The sequence below is a fragment of the Nannobrachium achirus genome (assembly GCF_963921795.1).
Source record: "Nannobrachium achirus genome assembly, chromosome: 14".
Classification (NCBI taxonomy): Eukaryota; Metazoa; Chordata; class Actinopteri; order Myctophiformes; family Myctophidae; genus Nannobrachium; species Nannobrachium achirus.
This window is the reverse complement of record NC_137821.1, coordinates 16,380,963-16,399,713: the sequence shown is the minus strand read 5'-3', so window position 1 is coordinate 16,399,713 and position 18,751 is coordinate 16,380,963. Positions and strand designations below refer to the sequence as shown.

Here is an 18,751-nt window from a genome sequence, read left to right as displayed (position 1 = left end):
AAAGAAATTACTGACATATTTGACAACGTATACTTAAAAAATTACTTTGATAGTGGAAATAGCCAATCTACAAGCTCACAGCGCGTCGCATCGCGACGCGTTGTGAGCTTGTAGATCTGCTATTTCCACTATTTTGGACACATTCACGATTATGACGATTATGACAAAATAATAAGGTAAGGTCAAATAATCACGATTAGACGATTATGTAATAATTGACTCCTATACTCTAGGAGTAGATATTAGACAATACTCAAAATTTAAATAGACAATATCTTCTCGTATATATTTTTATTTATTTTATATTTTGGCTTTTCAAAAATAGCAGATGTACAAATTTTACGTGAAAATTTGTGCAAATCTTATATAATTTGAAAGCAATCATTTTAAACTAAAATCTTTGATTCTGGGGGGTCCCTGGAACAAAATATTTTGAGAAGGGGGTCCGCCGTCAAATACATGTGATTCTATCACATGTATTTGTATTTTGTACCACCTTCTCCTTGACATTAAAAACTTTGATCACCACAATTATTTGCTGCCTGTGTGTGAGAACTACAAATGCACATGCTTAATAAAACCTTATTGTAGCCCACTCTCAAAACATCTTCCTAACATTAGATTGTACAATGTATAATTTATAAAGAGGTTCAAGACCATGGTTAGAGTCAGAGCTTCTAGGAAATGTGTGTCAGTAGATGATATGAATTTGGATTCGTGGTTGGGTCTTGTGACTCACAAGCTTCATGTCCAGAGGGGTATGTTGCTGTTCCCACGATAAATAGCTAGATAGTTAGCTAGATATAGCTAGTTAGGCAATCTGGTTGTCAATGCAATAGGGAGGTGTCCAGCTGAAGCTCGGTTATTCTTGCATTATGTTTCTGCACTTGTTTTCGGCCAAGAATTTTCCATTTGGTTCTAAAATGGATAGAGAGAGAGAGAGAATGAGAGAGAGAGAGAGAGAGAGAGAGAGAGAGAGAGAGAGAGAGAGAGAGAGAGAGAGAGAGAGATATGGGTGGGTAGGTAGGTAGGTAGGTAGGTAGGCAGGTAGGTAGATTAGATATATTAAATAGATTAAATAGATAGATAGTTCGTTGCTTGGATATATTACATTATTGATGACGGCTGCTTGCTTGCAGTCAGACTCTGAATGTGAGCTAATGGAGATGGTATGGAGATGATGACAGTCAATTAGCTGAGCTCATTCCCAGGACCATTAACTTCTACCCCGGATTTTATTGCCAACCATCCTAAAATATTTAATTACTTGTGACAGTTCCAGTGAGGATAGAGAAGAAGGGATGGACACAGACACAGCATACTACAGTTCCTAAACAAGTGGTTTTTCAAAGTGGGGTCAGGGGACCCCCTCAAGGTCCCATTGTGGGGGATCCAAGGGACTCCCAGACAATTGAGTAGTTTACGTTTTCACTCTAATTCCAATTCAAACAAATATACGAGTTGATGTCTGAAGACATGTTGGTTTCCTTCATCTCTACAAGGGAGGTTGCTTGAGCTTGTGTCCCAGTGTGAGAGCAAATGTATTTCTCTGGGTCCCTGAGTAAAAAAAGAAAGTTTAAGCACTCTTGCCTTAGATTACAGCGCCTTGCTCCATAATTATGGTGTGATTAAACCGAAACAAAAAGAAGGCCTGACGAAGGCCAATTCCTGTTTAATCTACATCGTGAGCTTGTAGATCAACTATATTTGCTATTTTGGAAAAGTTTAAAAAACATATTTGATATGAGATATAAAAAACAGGTGTGTGTGTGTGTGTGTGTGTGTGTGTGTGTGTGTGTGTGTGTGTGTGTGTGTGTGTGTGTGTGTGTGTGTGTGTGTGTGTGTGTGTGTTCATACTTTAAAAACTGTATGCCCAGCATATGTACATACAGTGTATATCCACACACAGTCACTTAATGCTGATCTTGGCTATTATATGAGCCCATTGTGGACATACTGTAGTGTGTACACTGTACCGTATACTGCTGTACAATGCAGCAATCCTTATCTCTAATATACAAGAACACAGTGTCCATAAACGCCTTGTGTGTGTGTGCGTGTGTGAGTGCAGTACCAGCCAGCATACATGTGTGTTCATGGATGTTTGTGTTGGTGTGCATGTCCAAACATACCTTCATACATGCATGTGTGTACTACTTGTGCTCGTGTTTGTGCTAATGCGTGTGCATGCATATCGCCATACATATGTGCGTGCGTGCGTGCGTGTGTGTGTATTAATTATGAGTATGTGTATGCATTACAGGCTTGCAGCCAAACTGTGATATACTGTAGCAGCCTATATTCTTTATTGACTGATTGGCTGGCTTGGCTATCCCTACTGTTCTTTCATTGGCCGTCGCAGTTCATTGGTTAGCAGTGCAACTCACACACAGGATTGCATTACCTGAGCTACTTGCCAAAATATGTTGAGAAATACCAAAGCGTATTACACACATTGGCCAAAAGATTAGTACACAATCAAATCCTTGGTGCTAAAGTACGTTTTTACATTCTCAGGGTTCAAACTAACACAGAGGAATGTTAGCAGAAGCCAACACAGTAAAGAAATGCTGAGTATTCATTTAACCACTTGGAAGTAACCTGAGGGTGCATATTTTTATTTTGGGCATATCTCTACAGGCGAAATTTGACATACATCTACAAGATCACAATGAATCGCAGTGTGATAAGTTGTGAGCTTGTAGATCTACCATTTCAAAGCACTAATCCATTTTACGACTAAGTATAAATTGGGTTTAAGCAGTTAAGCCCATTTTGATATGTACCGTCTCCTTTGGTCAGGGGAGATAGTACATAGCATCTACTGCTCATCCCTTTTGGATGAGTGGTATAGATGTTTGTGTCCCATGCGGTAGAGTAGACGAGGTTCAAATCCAAGTGGTTACGTACGTAAGACTACTTTTTCCCACATGGAACATGAAACAGCATGTTCCCCCATGTGCTCTTGTAAAGTCACTTTAAATGAACACTGATTAGATCACATATTGATTTTCTCCGAAGGCCTAGAATGAACCACAGCGTTACATTTTTAAATATCAAGATCAAATCGCTCATAAGCTACACGAGAATGGGCGCTTTACAGGTTCAGCTACAAATCTTACATGTACTTGCGAGAAATTAATACGACCCCACCCTCCGACAAAAATAGAGCAAGCAAAACATCCAGCTCGCTGTCAGTGCTTGCTTTGAACACTACCTCAGTTTAAAACCCACTGGAATTACATTCAGAATCTATTTCATCTCTTCAGCATCTATAATTACGGGATGGTCCACTGGGCTAATGCACTGTATGCCACGCCACCAACCGTACGTAATGATGCCGTTCGCCTAAAATCCTAATGGTTCATGTATGGATTTAACACTGTTATGTACAGTATATACTGTACGCTGATGATGATGGCTCTTAGCTGAAACGTGTTCATTTTTGCCCTCAATAAAAAAACGACTATTGATCCATGAGTGCTGGCATTGTGTTTGTTCAGATGTATGTACTGCATGCGTGTTCCTGTTGAGGGTATGCGTGTTCTCGGACCCAATGACCAGCTGCCATGTGTCTGCACTGCTGTCGCCAGGGTAAATTCAATTGCTGAACATCTATTGCACTTGACAAGCAAAGTGTTGTTGAGACACAACTTTACAGCGCTGTAACAAGAGTCAACAGAGTCAAACTACAATACCCACAGTGCCTCTGCATTCTATTGTGGAATGTGGAATTCAATGTTTCCACATTGCTTCTGGTGGTTTGTGTGCATCTTAAACTTAATGTAACTTAAAATTGGTTGTATTGATTATTGTTATGTTTAGAGCATTGCATAATCTGATAATATAATATATTGTATTTCCTTGATTATCTTTCCTCACATGATCTAGTTTGTTTGGACTATAAACCTGTTCATCCACTTAAGCCCCATTTTCTTCAGTTTCTTTCATGTTCACAGTGTTCACACACTTGACATGCCAAAAATAGTGACACCAGATTGGAAGTGTATGAAATGTAAACCTTGGTGTACAGTATACCTCCTGTAACCGTTGCCCTGTGGTCCTAAAAGCCAGACACAAGAATATTAAAAGCTTACCAAATCACTGTCTATTTTTAAATAGTGCCATACCAGCTACTGTAGCTAAGGGTACAGATCTCCACTGCCCCAGGCAGCAATGTCATGACACAACAGTGTGAGCACGCACGTTTCCTGAGACGGAGAGTAGGTCAACGAAGTTCCGTCTGTGATGCAACCTGGTTTACTTTCTTCCAACGGTCAGCCTATGGTCAGATTAATCCAACTTGGTTCTATGGATATCTCTTGGTACCTGACTCTATAGAGCAGTGGTTCACCGATTTTAACATTTCAAGGACCCCGCAGTTTGTTATGCATAGGCAGTGGTGGAAAAGGTACTTACATTCTTTACTTAAAGGAGCTATAGTCAACTTTTTCTTGAAAAACGGATGCTAAAATAAAAATAATGTTTCGAAAATATTTTATAAAAAAATAAGCTTCATATATGTGTTTCAATTAAAAAATGACCACACAAAGCGTAAAATAATGATAAAATAATCATTTTGGCCCTTTGTTTACATTTACAGGGCCCGTACTTGTTTACATCCTAGTCTGTAGACTAGGATGTACACCTACAATGAAAAAGTTGACTATAGCTCCTTTAAGTAAAAGTAACAACACTGCAATGTAGATGTACTCTGTTCTGTTACACGTAGAAGTCTGGTATTCAAAATGTACTTGAAGTGCCAAAAGTAAAATTACAAAATGTTTGAAAATAGCAGATCTACAAGATCACAACGCATCAAGATGCGACACGTTGTGAGCTTGTAGATCTGCTAAGATAAGCATTTATATCTGCAAAGTAACTAGTAACTTAAGTTTTCAAATAATTGTAGTGGAGTAAAAGTACAATACTTTGGATCCGAGATGTGTAGTGGAGTAGAAGTAAAAGTATTGGAAATTGGAAGAACAATTGGAAGAACAAATGACTCAAAAGTGTACTTAAGTACAGTACTTAAAGGAGCTATAGTCAACTTTTTCTTGAAAAACGGATGCTAAAATGAAAATAATTTTTCGAAAATATATTATAAAAAAATAAGCTTCATATATGTGTTTCTATTCAAAAATGACCACAAAAAGTGTAAAATAATGATAAAATAATCATTTTGGCCATTGTCAGACCGACACTTTGTTTACATTCTAGTCTATAGACTAGGATGTAAACAAAGTGTTGGCCCTACAATGAAAAAGTTGACTATATCTCCTTTAAGTAAATGTACTTAGTTACTTTACATCACTGATTATAGGCAACCTAATGCATTGTGAAAGTGTACAAATGGTTCCAATTGTACACTCTCAGAGTTACAGATTGGTATGAGTCCATTTGGTTCTTCTTAAGTATAATAAATTATTTCGCTGGGGAACCCCTGGAATCCCCTCAAGGAGCACCCGGGGGTCCGGGTCCCCACTTTGAGAACCACTGCTATAGAGTGCTGGCAAGTAATCACACAATGTTTCACAATATGGGGTCAGCCTCTGCAGACTAGTCTGCTGCACTGAGTGAAAACTGTGTTTGACAGCCTTATTCACGTTGATTAAGAGCGGTGATGTAATGCACTTATGCGCACGCCTCTTGGTTCCAGGACAATAATTGATTACATTCGTCTTCTTCAACTTCTAGCCATGCCCTGAGGAAAAACCATGCGGGTTCAAACCGTTCGGCATCCTTATATGACTTTTTTAAAGTTTTTATTAGAGAAAATAAAGTATTTTAACGATATCCTTGGCTAGCTGTGGGTGTGCTTGAAGTCAGCCTAAGGCCTTCCCTGTCTTCAAAGAATCTTATTTTCTCTTCCTGAGCACCTTGCATTTAGCTGGACGTCAGCATATTATCTCCATCGAGAGCACCGTCGTTTTTCTTCTAACATTACATTTCTCACTTGAGACATGGCTTGAAAAGGTCGAAGAATCCTTGACATTTGCTTTACTACAATCTACCGCAGGCTCGCGCCCCCTCGTCTTCCCCTGTCCATTGTTTCAAAGCAAAAAGCCCCCCCAACACTCAAGGTCTATAGAAATGACAGTAGCACATGCTGAAGACTCTAATGTGTCTACAGTCACATGCCCTTGTATACTCAGTACAGAATGTTGCAAATACCTCCCACAAAGGATGTGTGAATTGAATAATATTTTGCTCAAATATATGCTCCGTTGCACAATGTTGTTGCATACTGAAAATAGCCAGTCTACAAGCACTGTTGTACGACGAAGGATACATCTGGCTTATCGCTGACCACTGAGAGCACATTGGCAGAAGGCTAGCAGTAGGCTATGTGTGCTGCCGAGTGCAGCTAAAATGTAGCCTATTTATACAACCTGAGAATTGCATTTGTCTAATTTATTATTGGACTACACCATACCGTTGCTATGTCTTTTTAATGAATATTTATGATACCTTTCTACAGCAAGTACATTAAACCACTGGCAGGAATCTCCAGTAGACTTAGCTAAATCTTTAGAGTTTACAAATCATGGAGGTGTTTGGTTGTCTTTCACTATAATTCAATTCACTTGAAATTACTATAACACAAATAAATATATTTCTCAATGAATTGAGTACAAAGGACGCCAATGTAAACAAGCCATAGTGCTTTCTTGGGTTTAAATCCTATTAGTAGACTTTGTATCTGAACTGTATGTACTCTCCTGTGCTTTTCCTCTGTGAACTGATAATAAATTATTCAATCAATCAAACAAATCAAATTAGTTACTATTGTAATAATATGTTTCAATATCACCATAATGAAGCAATTTCTCATGTAAATTTGTGTCAATTTATATACGTTAATTTAATTTGAGAGAGAGAGAGAGAGAGAGAGAGAGAGAGAGAGAGAGAGAGAGAGAGAGAGAGAGAGAGAGAGTATACAGTATGTAGTAGTACAGGTCCACATAGTTGGCCTATTGTATGTAGTGTATGTACTAAAACCAATGTAAAATTCCCTCCATTTGCATTTTCACTGCATTAGTAGTGCTGCATTCTACTATCAGTCTCTCTCGGGGATCAGGCAATACTGCCGCAGCAGTAAGCCTACAGCCAGCATGGAGAATGTGGGACTTCTATGGTGGCTACAGAGAAAATGGACCTCCAGACAGTGTTAGCACTATATTTTGCGAGAGAAATAAGCCCAAAAGAAGTGACCAAAGGCCACACGAGCACTTTTAAACCTATATACATCAGCTCTTTGAAAATATCTTGAAAAAAGTGACAAATGTAGATTAATTTTTGTATGGGGGTGCCTCGAACAAAATATTTTCAGATGAGGGGGTCTTTGAATAATTACATATTAATTTGGGGGCCCGTGACATGAAAATATTTTAGAACCACTGGTTTAAACAACCCAAAATAAGCAACTACACTTTAGAAACAAGACCCCCCCCCCCCCCCACCACCACCACCACCAAAAAAAGGATATATCCTCCTGTAGGCTATATATAAATAAAACAACTACCAATATTTATAAGCGACTGTACTGAACAAACAAGCCCAAAGTCGGAACACTGCTTCCAGGCGTTCTTTTGAACACCCTCAGAACACTCAGGAAGATGTTGCTGAGTACATTGGCTCACTGTGGAAGCTTGTTGGACGTAAAGGAACAGTGCATCTTGGATCCATCATGCATTGCAAATGCTCTTATGATAGAATACACCTTGCAGGCCATGTCAGTGAAGTCGAAAAAAATACACTTTAGGAGTATACTGTAGCATGCTTGCCCCCCCCCCCCCGGCCTCGCTTTCACACGCACGCACGCACGCACGCACGCACGCATGCACGCACGCGCGCGCGCACACACACAATCTGTAAAAGCACAAAGGTCCTTTTGTCATAGAGGGTTAATGGAAACAGATTGCAGGTTACATCAAAAGGAAAGTCACCTTATAAAAAGGGGTCAGCAGCATGTATAATGACACATAACATGCACTGCCTGAAGAAGGTGTGTGTGTGTACGCGTGCGTGTGTGTGTGTGTGTATGTGTGTGAGAAACAGAAAGGAGAGAGCATGGGGGAAAGGGTTGAGGGCAAAAGGAGGTGAGCAGCAGAGAGAGATGGGGAAAGACAGGCAGGGAGGTTGATGTGATGGAGAGAATAAATAAAGAGATGCTTGACAGATAACTGAATAAAGGCCTGAGTTACGCTTGGTTGTGAGCACCTAAAATAGCAGATCTGCAAGCTCAGAACGCAGCGTGTTGCAACATGGTCTGAGCTTGTACATCGGCTATTTATGGTGCGCGACACCGGTGTGCAACCAAGTACAAACCTCTGCCAGGCATAGAAGCAACGGTACAAAAATATTGATCCAGACATTTCTGACTCGTATCTGCTTCCACCATGCACAAGTTCTAGCCTTCAGAAGAAGTTATATTTTTTGGGGGTACATTAAAAAGATTTTTCATTGAATGGAGTACACCTTCGTGAGTCCATGATTTATGGGTTGGACCCCCAAAATTATATGTATTTGGCTGCGGACCCCCCAGCTGAAAATGATGTGTGCCAAGGACTGCCAGAAGAGAAGATTTATGTTTAAAGAAATTAAGATTAATCCAAATTTCAAACACTTTCAAGATTTTTATCAAAATGTTCAGAAATCGCAGATGTACAAGCTTGTACATTTGCAAAACAACAACAACAAGAAAAAAAGCTTTCCCAGTTTTAATGGGTTAGCAACTCAGTATTGTTAAGCTAGATTACAAGGCTTTTATCCAAAAAAAGGAAAAGGTTAAACTGGTGTATGTGTATTCATGAAAACATAATTGGGTGCAGCAGATGCAGGATAAAGAAATAACAACAAACTGAAGAAATATCTGCTCACTAAAAAAAGTGCCCCATGAAATGGTTGCTCATTTTTCCTGTCAAATGTACTTCTTTTATCAAACTTGTCAAATAATGAAGGTGGTTACTTTGTTTTATCCGGCATGGGGTACCTGATGGGTGGTGTTCGCCACATCTACAGTTCCGTATGGATAATCCAGACAGTCTCACAGGTGTTGTCAGTCATGGAAAAAGGGTATAGTATGCTGCTATGAAAGTAACTAGCCCCATTTGTCCCATCCAAAAACCACTGATATTCTCAATGTGGGGTCTGAAGACCCCCGAGGGTCCTTGCAGGGGTTCCAGTAAGTCCCCAGCTAAATGACTGACAGTAACCAAATGGAACGTAATGTTTAGATTTACAGTTTGAATCGGGGTCCCAGGGATGTTACCAGCAGCTCTCACTTAAAAACAAGAAATAGCTCATGAATATCAAACTGGGGGTCCTTGAAATGTAAAAGGAATCACTGATCTACATGTGTTGGCATTAACCTTATCGTACAGTATGGTAAACCCCATCCTTTTAGGGCACAAGGCTACAAAACGAACCAACAAATTGAAAATGCTATTCACCCCACACCTGGCTACTATGAGCTTTGTCTCTTTGACAAACTGACGCCTCCGGAACAAGCACACCAGTGATCTGAGCAGGTCTGCGTTTAAGAAATGCAGTGCAGACAGCGCTATATTTAACAATATGACATCAATCCTGGCTCTATCTATTTGTCTTGAGCCTTCCCTCTAGCTGCATGCTGAATGAAAACACACAGAGCAAACAGAACCAACTGTACAGCAACAGTATACCTGGGAATGGGCGAGCATCAGCATAATAATTTAAAAAGGTCACACTGGTGGTGTCTACAGAATATTTATTACCGATCCCCTGTAATATCTCCTATTCTTTTGTGAATACAGAAAGGTGGGCATTGGGGACATCTGGGCATCATGTTTTGGGGAAGACTGGTGCACTAGAGAGGAGTGGGCACCAGGCCTCGGAAGACTGGCCACTAGGGAAATGTGGGCACCAAAACAGAGTGGGCCCCAGACCTCGGAAGACTGGCCACTAGGGAAATGTGGGCACCAAAACAGAGTGGGCCCCAGACCTCGGAAGACTGGCCACCTTTTAGTAAAATAATTGTGCCTAACTCTAACCTTAATCCTAACCTCAGTATAATGATGCTTATCCCCAAACCTAAATCCTCACCCCAACCTCAATGCCTAAACCTAACCTCAGTAAAACTATGCCTAAACCAAACCGTAATCTCACAGAAGAACTATGCCTAACCTTAACCTTAAAATATATAAAATGTGCCTGAAAATGTTTTGGAAAGTAGTTGCATTCCAGTAATACGCATGCCAGACTTCAAAGTATTCCAGTTTTGGTGCCTAGATTTCCCATAGTGCCCACTCTTCTGAGGTCTGGTGCCCACTCTGTTTTGGTGCCCAGATTTCACTACTGCCCACTCTTCCCAGGTGCCCAGAATGTTTTTTCGTCCCCACCCTTCCTGTTACAAATCAGGATAGGTCCCAAGTAGGCATAAGCATGCTGTAGGTGATTTTAGGTAGGGGGTCTGCCAGCTGCCAGCTAAAGTATAACATATTTTGCACTCTCCAGTCTCCATTCCGACATGTCGCCACTCCGACATTGACTTCTTATTGTCGGAGTGGCAACACTTCCATAGAGGTTAGGTTTAGGGTTAGGGTTAGAGATAGGGTTAGTGTCGGAAAGGCGACATGTCGGAAAGGAGACATGTCGGAATGGAGACATATAACACCACTTCATAGAGGTACACAGTAGGTGCATTGTGTACCTCCATGATGTGCACTGTTCACAACAAAGCTGGGAGCAGAACAAACCGACACACCAACCAAAACAGTAGCTGCACGTTGGCACAACAATAACAAGCTCACGATTAACCCAAATCAAAACTGCAGTGTTTTGTAACACTGTCAATGACCAAAAAAGTGTAACCAAAAAACTGCTTCTCTATAACAGGATGCATATGAACATTAACTGCACAGCCACAGTGTTAATAAATAGAGCCATTTCTTACCTGGAATTAGTGCACCAAAAGTAGCCTTGCATTCCGGGGTCTGTGTCTAATGGCACATGCATTACAGCTAGGTATGTCAACACCTTCTCACTCATCTGGGTTTTGTTTTAAATTGTAAACTGGAGAATGTTTTTTTCTGACATGGCAGCTGCCACAGGGAGTAGCCTACAACACGCAACAAACATGTCAACCTCTTTGAACAGCCCCCTTATTGTGGATGCAATGCTGGCAGAAATTTGGGCAACCTCATTGGCAAAGCTGAATGTTTTCAGCCATGATCCTGATAGTTTGTTTGTTTTCAGAGTTAAACCAAAACGTTTAGACTGGCAGGCAGACTGGGACCATTTCGCTTTGCAGTTTGTAAATCCGGTGTAGAGTGGAAACAGAAACGCTTTGTGTAAAGTGTAGCCTACTGTATGTGTGTGTGTGTGTGTGTGTGTGTGTGTGTGTGTGTGTGTGTGTGTGTGCGTGTGTGCGTGCGTGCGTGTGTGTGTGTGTGTGTGTGGGGGGGGGGTTTGGGTAGTGGACATCCGGATACAGTAGGCGGGCTCTACACCCGGATATGACTGAGCACTAAACGGTAAATCGATGCAAGATTAGCAGCAGCAATGAGTGGCTTCTTCTCTTTTGCTCAAAGCTTTGAATGTAGACAGTGACAGTGACTGTGAATGTACAAGTATAAATAATGAAACAATGTTCAAATGCTAGAGAAATGACCCCGTCTGGCAGTATTTCTCCAAAAAAGAAAAGAAAAAGAAAGCACCAAATGTCATTTTAAAACATTTCCTGGCTTGCTCAATGCAACAATTTATCTAATTTCATCAAGATAACCTACTTATTCTTACCAAAACGAGTAACGACACTGAGGTAAACATTTATCTTTTTAAGTTGTAAACGCATTGCAAAGAAAACATACAGATTTATTAAAGTGAACAAACATTTAGCTTGTTGTACCCACCTTTGAGCAGAGGCAGCGGCGTGAGCTCCACCTGTGAACTCTGGTAGCGGAACTGGGACGAGCTGTGGGACCTCCTCTGCCGGGCTCTGCGCATCGACCGCCGGGGGAAGCCGTCCACCTTCTCCGCCGACGGCACCGAGAAGCCGGTTGTCGGCGAGGAAGGGCTGGTCGGAGGCAGCTTGGTCGTCTCCATGATGTTGATGATGATGATCGGCTGGCTGCAGTGCGCGGTTGGTGTGTGTGTGTGTGTGTGTGTGTGTGTGTGTGTGTGTGTGTGTGTGTGCGTGTGTGTGTGTGTGTGTGTGTGTGTGTGTGTGTGTGTGTGTGTGCGCGCGTGCGCGTGCGTGTGTCGGATGCGGGAGAGGATGGAGAGGTACTGATGTATGATCAATTTATCAAAATGATAAATTGGGATAGTGTGTGTGTGTGTGTGTGTGTGTGTGTGTGCGTGTGTGTGTGTGTGTGTGTGTGTGTGTGTGTGTGCGTGCGTGCGTGTGGGGGGGGGGGTCAAGAGGAGAGGAGGCAGGGAAGGATGGAGGGATGGTTAGAGGAGGAGAGGAGGTGAAGAGAATCTGAGCGGTGTGTGGATCACTGGATGTCCGCTGCTTCTTAATATTCGCACCTATACAGTCTCTCTCTCTCTGCTCCTCGGAATCAAGAACAAATGGTCGCTTCTCGGTGAAATGGCAGCATCATCCTCGTTTTTGTTTGCAGCACGAATAGAAAAAATACCTCCCCAAAGAAACAACAATAATCTATAACGTCTCCATGAACACACACACAGACAGACAGACAGACGCGTGTATCCTCTTCTTCACTATACAATTCACACAGACGCCTCTGTCTCTCGCTCTCTGCTGTATTGGCGTCACACAGTCCAAGTCATCGGCCTAAATTTGGCATTTATTTATATATTTAACAACGCATCTATTGATCCCTGCTCCAGTCCTTACGTAAAAGAAGCTAAATCGCTGTGATCAAAGCACCGACTCAAGCACCAATTCGCCTCATTGGCTTTCCACCCATCCAAAAAAAAAGAGAGAGAGAGAGAGAGAAAAAGGACAATTTGTGACTCCAGGCCAGTCTAGATGGCTACTGTCCTCGTCAATCAGGGGGCTTCTTCTTTTATCAATAATAAATAATTGATGGGTTCCTCCTGGCCGTGGTGGACGATGGTGATGATGATGATATCATAAAACCGTCAATCTGGGCCCACCTCGGCTGCCGCATCACTGGTGTGTTGTCCTCCAAGAACAAGAAGGCTTTCGTTCTGTAACCGTTTAACCCTCCTCCCCTCTCCTCTTCTCTTTTAATCGCTTGTTCTCGTGGTGGTCCTTGTCGTTGGGGTTAAAGCCCCCGAGCCTCCTCCACCAGTCGTCCTCCTCCTAGCGTCTCCTATGTATGGTGCTGCTGGTGGAATAGCAGCAGCAGCAGGGCGGGGATACGAGTCCCTCAACGCTCCGACATGTGCGAGTCGTTTCGCCAGCAGGGGCCCCGAATGAATATATGCGATGCAACACCGAACACTGGCCCGGCTATACAGTCTATATTCTCCTCTTTGCCTATTCCAAAAATAAAATAAAATAGACACAAACTGGGAGGTTGGAAAAATAAATAAGTGCTCCTCCTGCGTTGTCTGTCGGCGGGTGTTATTATAATAATAATAGGTCGTCTAATGATATTTCAGCGTTGTTTGTCTCCGCAGCAGCACCAGCCGTTTTGCTCATGCTGATGATGATGTTTCCCCCTCATGCGCCCTGGTTCCCGTTATTGGGTCTGTCTGTCTGTCCTATAGCGCCCCAGCCTAGGTGGTGCAAGGAGAGAGAGAGAGAGAGAGAGAGAGAGAGAGAGAGAGAGAGAGACAGACACGGGGAGGCTAGTAGCCTACTCACTGCGGATGACGCTATAGGGCAGCGATTTATTTATTTATTTACCTTTTTTTTATTTATGTAGCCTAGCCCAGCTTTTTTTGCTCCTATATTAAAGCTTCTCTTCTTCGACCTGCTTTAAAATAACACACGATGAATGATGATGCGTGTTCCTTCCTTCCTCTCCGCGTGGCCCCTCCCGTCTCCTCTTTATCTCTGTTATCTTCCTATTACCTAATCGTCTGTCTGACCCCCCGTTATGTTTTGCCTCTGCTCTGTTCATCCAGCAGCGAGCGCACCGTTCAGTGTTCCTAGTATAAAGTCTCCTCTCTCCCCTCTCCCTCCAGCTCCTTCTCCCCCACCCTTTCCTCCCTGCGATGTGCGCGCATGTGTGTAGGCTACTGTACACTCACTGTAGGGCTGTTAGTTGGCTATGACTGGTGGGATTTGGGGATCAAGTCCCCAGTCCCCTCCATTGTTCTTCTATACATCACTAATCCACTCCCCCCCTCCCTCCCTCCCAAGGCTATTATTTCTATCTTTCTCTCTCTTTCTTTCTCAGTTAAAATTTCAAAATTCAAAAGGACTTTATTGGCATGGGAAACATAGCTGTGTGTGTTTACATAGCCGCAAATGGCTTACATTTACTCAATTGCAATAATACTTGTCTAAGTCTTTCTGAATAAATTGTAGAGGAGAAAAAAAATAGATTTTGTTTGTAGAGTTGGCAAAATTCTAGTTAGTTTCAATAAAAGAGACCAGACAATTTTCTCTCTCTCTCTCTCTCTCTCTCTCTCTCTCTCTCTCTCTCTCTCTCTCTCTATCTCTCTCTCTCTCTCTCTCTCTCTCTCTCTCTCTCTCTCTCTCTCTCACACTAATTAACTCAACTGCACAATTATCTGCTGAGCCACCTGCACCTCACACCACCACCTTCATGGCAGTGAATGCATGTAGCATCCTTTATTTACTGTATGCTGGTAACACACAGCGTCACATATTTCAGGACAACTGACTGATGATAAGGGGGTACCAACCAACCTACAGGCTGTGCAGCACCTTACTTACAGCCAGTCAGGTGAGGCGTATATTAGCAGGGGTTTTCAACAGGGGGTCCTCAGAGTTACTACAGGAGGGGCCGCCAAATCTTGTGTGATAGGATAATTATTTTGTTTTAACAACTCGAACCCTCATATCCCTATTCTGAGGAGAACTTTGGCAAATAAGTTGGGTGTGGAGGTAAAAAATTAGCAGACTAAGTAAGCACCGAGTGATAGGTCAAGTTTACAAGTAGGCCTATCTACAATTTAAGTGCTTAAATGTCTGAAAAAACACTTTAACATGACTCCAACATCGACTGATGTCAATCAAGTCTATGAATCTACCTATGAAATCGATGAAAATCTGCAAAACAGTTTTATACAACATGTATAGGGGTCCCTGCTTCATCTGTCTCTCAGCTAAGGGGTCCTTGGCCTGAAAACTTTGAAGCCCCTTGTAGTCAGTGTTTTCCAATCTGGGGTCTGGGCCCCCTTTGGAGGGCGCCAAAGATCACATCATAACTTTTGGGGGTAATTAATGATTTATCTTAGTCCAAAAAAATAGTCATTTTTCAAGATTATTTTTAGAACATTTCAAAGAATTGCAAAAGAAAAGAAAAATACCTAGCTGTTCCACAGAACAGTGCCATTTGTCTTATACAAAAGTATATGACTTAATTAAAGCCAAAGGGACTATCAGGCAATTGAATGTGCATTTCAGTTCATTATGCACATTGTGTACCTTGCCTCATGTGTAAAGCACTTTGTAACACAATTTTGAAAGGTGCTATATAATAAAGTTAGGGATGATTGTCATATGGAAATGTGCCATATGGCAGTGACATTGAGAGAGACACATGTCTCCTACCATTTCCATTTGGAGGTCAAGCACCAGCCTGCATGACACTGCAGCCATATCGTCTCTGTCGGGTGGAAACCTCATTATGTTACTTTTCAGGATTCTAATAAAAAAATAGCAGATCGACAAGCTCAAAACATTCTGCTCTGCTACATTCGATGCTTTTGTGTGATGCTATAATGATCAATTAGGAAATTCATGTACAAAAAAGCACACAAAATATGAAGCTTGTTTCTGCCCAACAGCAACGATCAATCTGAATACCTGATTCATATTTTCTGAAATCAAGATAACTATTTTGCCAAAACACAGAGAACAAGGACATGTCACTTTTAGTGATGGTAGTGGCTAAAAACCAGGAAGTATGCCTAGACTTGCAGTTTTAACATTCTCTGACTGCTACACATTACTGAAGTAGCCTATACCATTTTCAATGGAACTGTTATTATAAAGCTGCATTATGTAACTTTCCTCTTCTAACCTGGATCTGAACCCGGTTTCCTGTGCAAGTCCTGACCATTGTGCTAATCTAGCCTGCCTGCTTGCTCAGGGGATACATTGAAGGTCAAAAATGTTGTGTCAGATCCAATGTGTCTTGGTGAGACATGACCTTTGACACAATCTAAATGTCAAATTGAAGAGCAGGCAGACCAAATACAACCACCCCAATTGTACAAGTTAAATTATAGAATGAGTAATTCCTTGTAATTCATCGTGAATTGATGATTAAGTAATGCTTAAGTAATGCTTAACTAATGTATTTTTGGAGGTTATGAGAAAGTGTTACCAATTATATAAACATACTCTACCATAGGTTGGACAAAAGTTACATTGTGCCACTTCAAGTAACTGGTTTGCCAGAAATTGTGGGATCTGGGGAGACCAATTCAAATTTAGAGGTGGTACCTTTCCCACCAGGAGAGCAAAGTAATCACAAATAGAACTATGGAATATCATGTAGTTTAATCAAGCGCTTTTAAAAACAAGAACAGAATACAATACAATGTTTTCTGTTGTAGCCAACAGAAAATACATACATGACAAATCCAAATCAGTCACAATTGGTTAAGACATTGATGTAGATAAGCCTGTTCGAATAACATATAAAGCTAAACAGCTCGGTCTAAGACTCAATCATAATAGTCCTCATTCATTGAAATCGATGGATTTGTGTGTGCACTTTCATGGCTTTTAAGATCATAAAATACATTCATGTCAAATCTTACTATGTTTCTATAAATTCTCCATAAATGTAATATTTCATATTTGTATAATAATCTCTCTATATAAAGCTTTAAATCAAAACATTCAGACATATTATCATAGCATAGCCTAAACAAAAGGACTGAGAGCAGAGCCTGTTAGTTTTGGCATTTGTAGCACCCCCTGGTGTACATCACTCACTGTGTACAGCAGACAGTGATGTTCGTCACATACTTTAGGCTACATGTACACACACACGCACACACACACGCACACACACACACACACACGCACACACACACACACACACACACACACACACACACACACACACACACACACACTAGTTATTAATACATATACTAATAAATACTGCAATAAATCAATAACTTATTATGAATAAAAGTACTATAAATATTAAGGTTAGTACTATTAATCCAAATGTATGTAGGTCTTCATTAGAAAATGATTTCACTAGTTGAAATCACCTGGTGTAGTGTGAGATGAAAACCTACAAAAACATGATGGGGTACCTCTAATGCTGTGGCTTTGCTCTGCGTTGTGAGCTTGTAGATCGGCTATATTCACTACATCTTCTTTGATTTTCTTTGAAATTAAATTACTGAAAAGAATCATTGTATTTTTTTTAATACATGAAAGTTTTTGCTTTTTTGAAATATTTTTTGAAAATGTTTTTGAAATAATAACAATTTTAAATCAAATTTAGGAAATAAAAAATAAAGGGACCCATAAAAAATGGGTCCCGAGACTCCCGACTCAGTGTTTGGGAACCAGTTCTCTAATCTAATGCATTAGTGGAAGTGGCAAACACTTTTCGAAACTCCTATCCAACTTTGACATCATCATTATCATCATTATCATGAGAATCAGTATCATGATCTTAAGGCTCTTTTGAAGTTATCCTCATCATCATCATCGTCATCATTATGAGAATGAGTCTTTCGAATCACATTTATCATTGACATTATCATCATCATCATCGTCGTCATCGTTTTGAGAACCATCATCATGATCTTAATGGTCCTCAGCAGTGCTGTGTTCTAGGTTTTTTTCGGGGGACTTACGATAATTATTCCCTGCACGTGGTCACGCTCGTGCATGGTCAATGGATGAAATGGTTAGTTAAGGGCTACGCTTAAAAAAACAAACATACAGTACGGTATAGCATAACACGGTTGAACACACCACTGGTCCTCAGAGTCTTTTCAACCACAGGTTGTTCCATTAGCCAACACATAAAGATCTAACCAGTTAAAATCATTCAAACTTTCCAAATCTGGCATGAGAATGAGGTTCATTCTTCTATCCTTCTTCTTGGCGTATCATAGAAATGATGCATGAGATGGTTTGTTCTGTGTTTTACTGTCCAGTGAGTTCCCCTATATGTTAAAAGTTTTCTATTTTAGCTGGCCTGATGCTTACGCATGAAAAAAAGAAGTACAAAACTCTCAACCTTAACAAATGTCAGAAAGTCCCATAGGGTTCAGCAAATGCTTGTTACGAGCAGTGGTGGAAATTAACTAAGCACATGTACTCAAGTACAATTTTGAGTTATTTTTTACTTTCATCTCATCTCAGTAGCAAATATTACACTTTCACTCCAATACAACTATTTGAAAACTTTAGTTCTTAGTTACTTTGTAGATTTGGTTTATTATTACAAAACATACGTTAACCAGTAAATAAGTATATTTGGATGCCATTACTTTTGTACTTTTACACAGCATCTTTTTAATACCGGACTTTTACATACTGTAACAGAGTATTTCTACATTGTGGTATTGATACCTTTTCCACTTACGAGTCCCAACCTGCTGTGTTGTCCAAAAGCCAAGGGTTGAGCTCCAGGAGAACAGACAAGGAGGGTTC

At 40.9% G+C, this 18,751-nt stretch overlaps 1 protein-coding gene across 1 annotated transcript in view; it reads right to left on the bottom strand.

Annotated features, from left to right (window-relative positions):
• ppp2r5b (protein phosphatase 2, regulatory subunit B', beta) overlaps positions 1 to 12,087 on the bottom strand; it is a gene marked incomplete at both ends in the record, with an annotated part of 71,014 nt that extends 58,927 nt beyond the window's left edge. Inside the window, one exon of the mRNA XM_080741418.1 lies at positions 11,895 to 12,087. Coding sequence (XP_080597544.1) covers positions 11,895 to 12,087 — 193 coding nt within the window. The remainder of the gene's footprint in view (positions 1 to 11,894) is intronic.
• Positions 12,088 to 18,751: the final 6,664 nt, after the last annotated feature.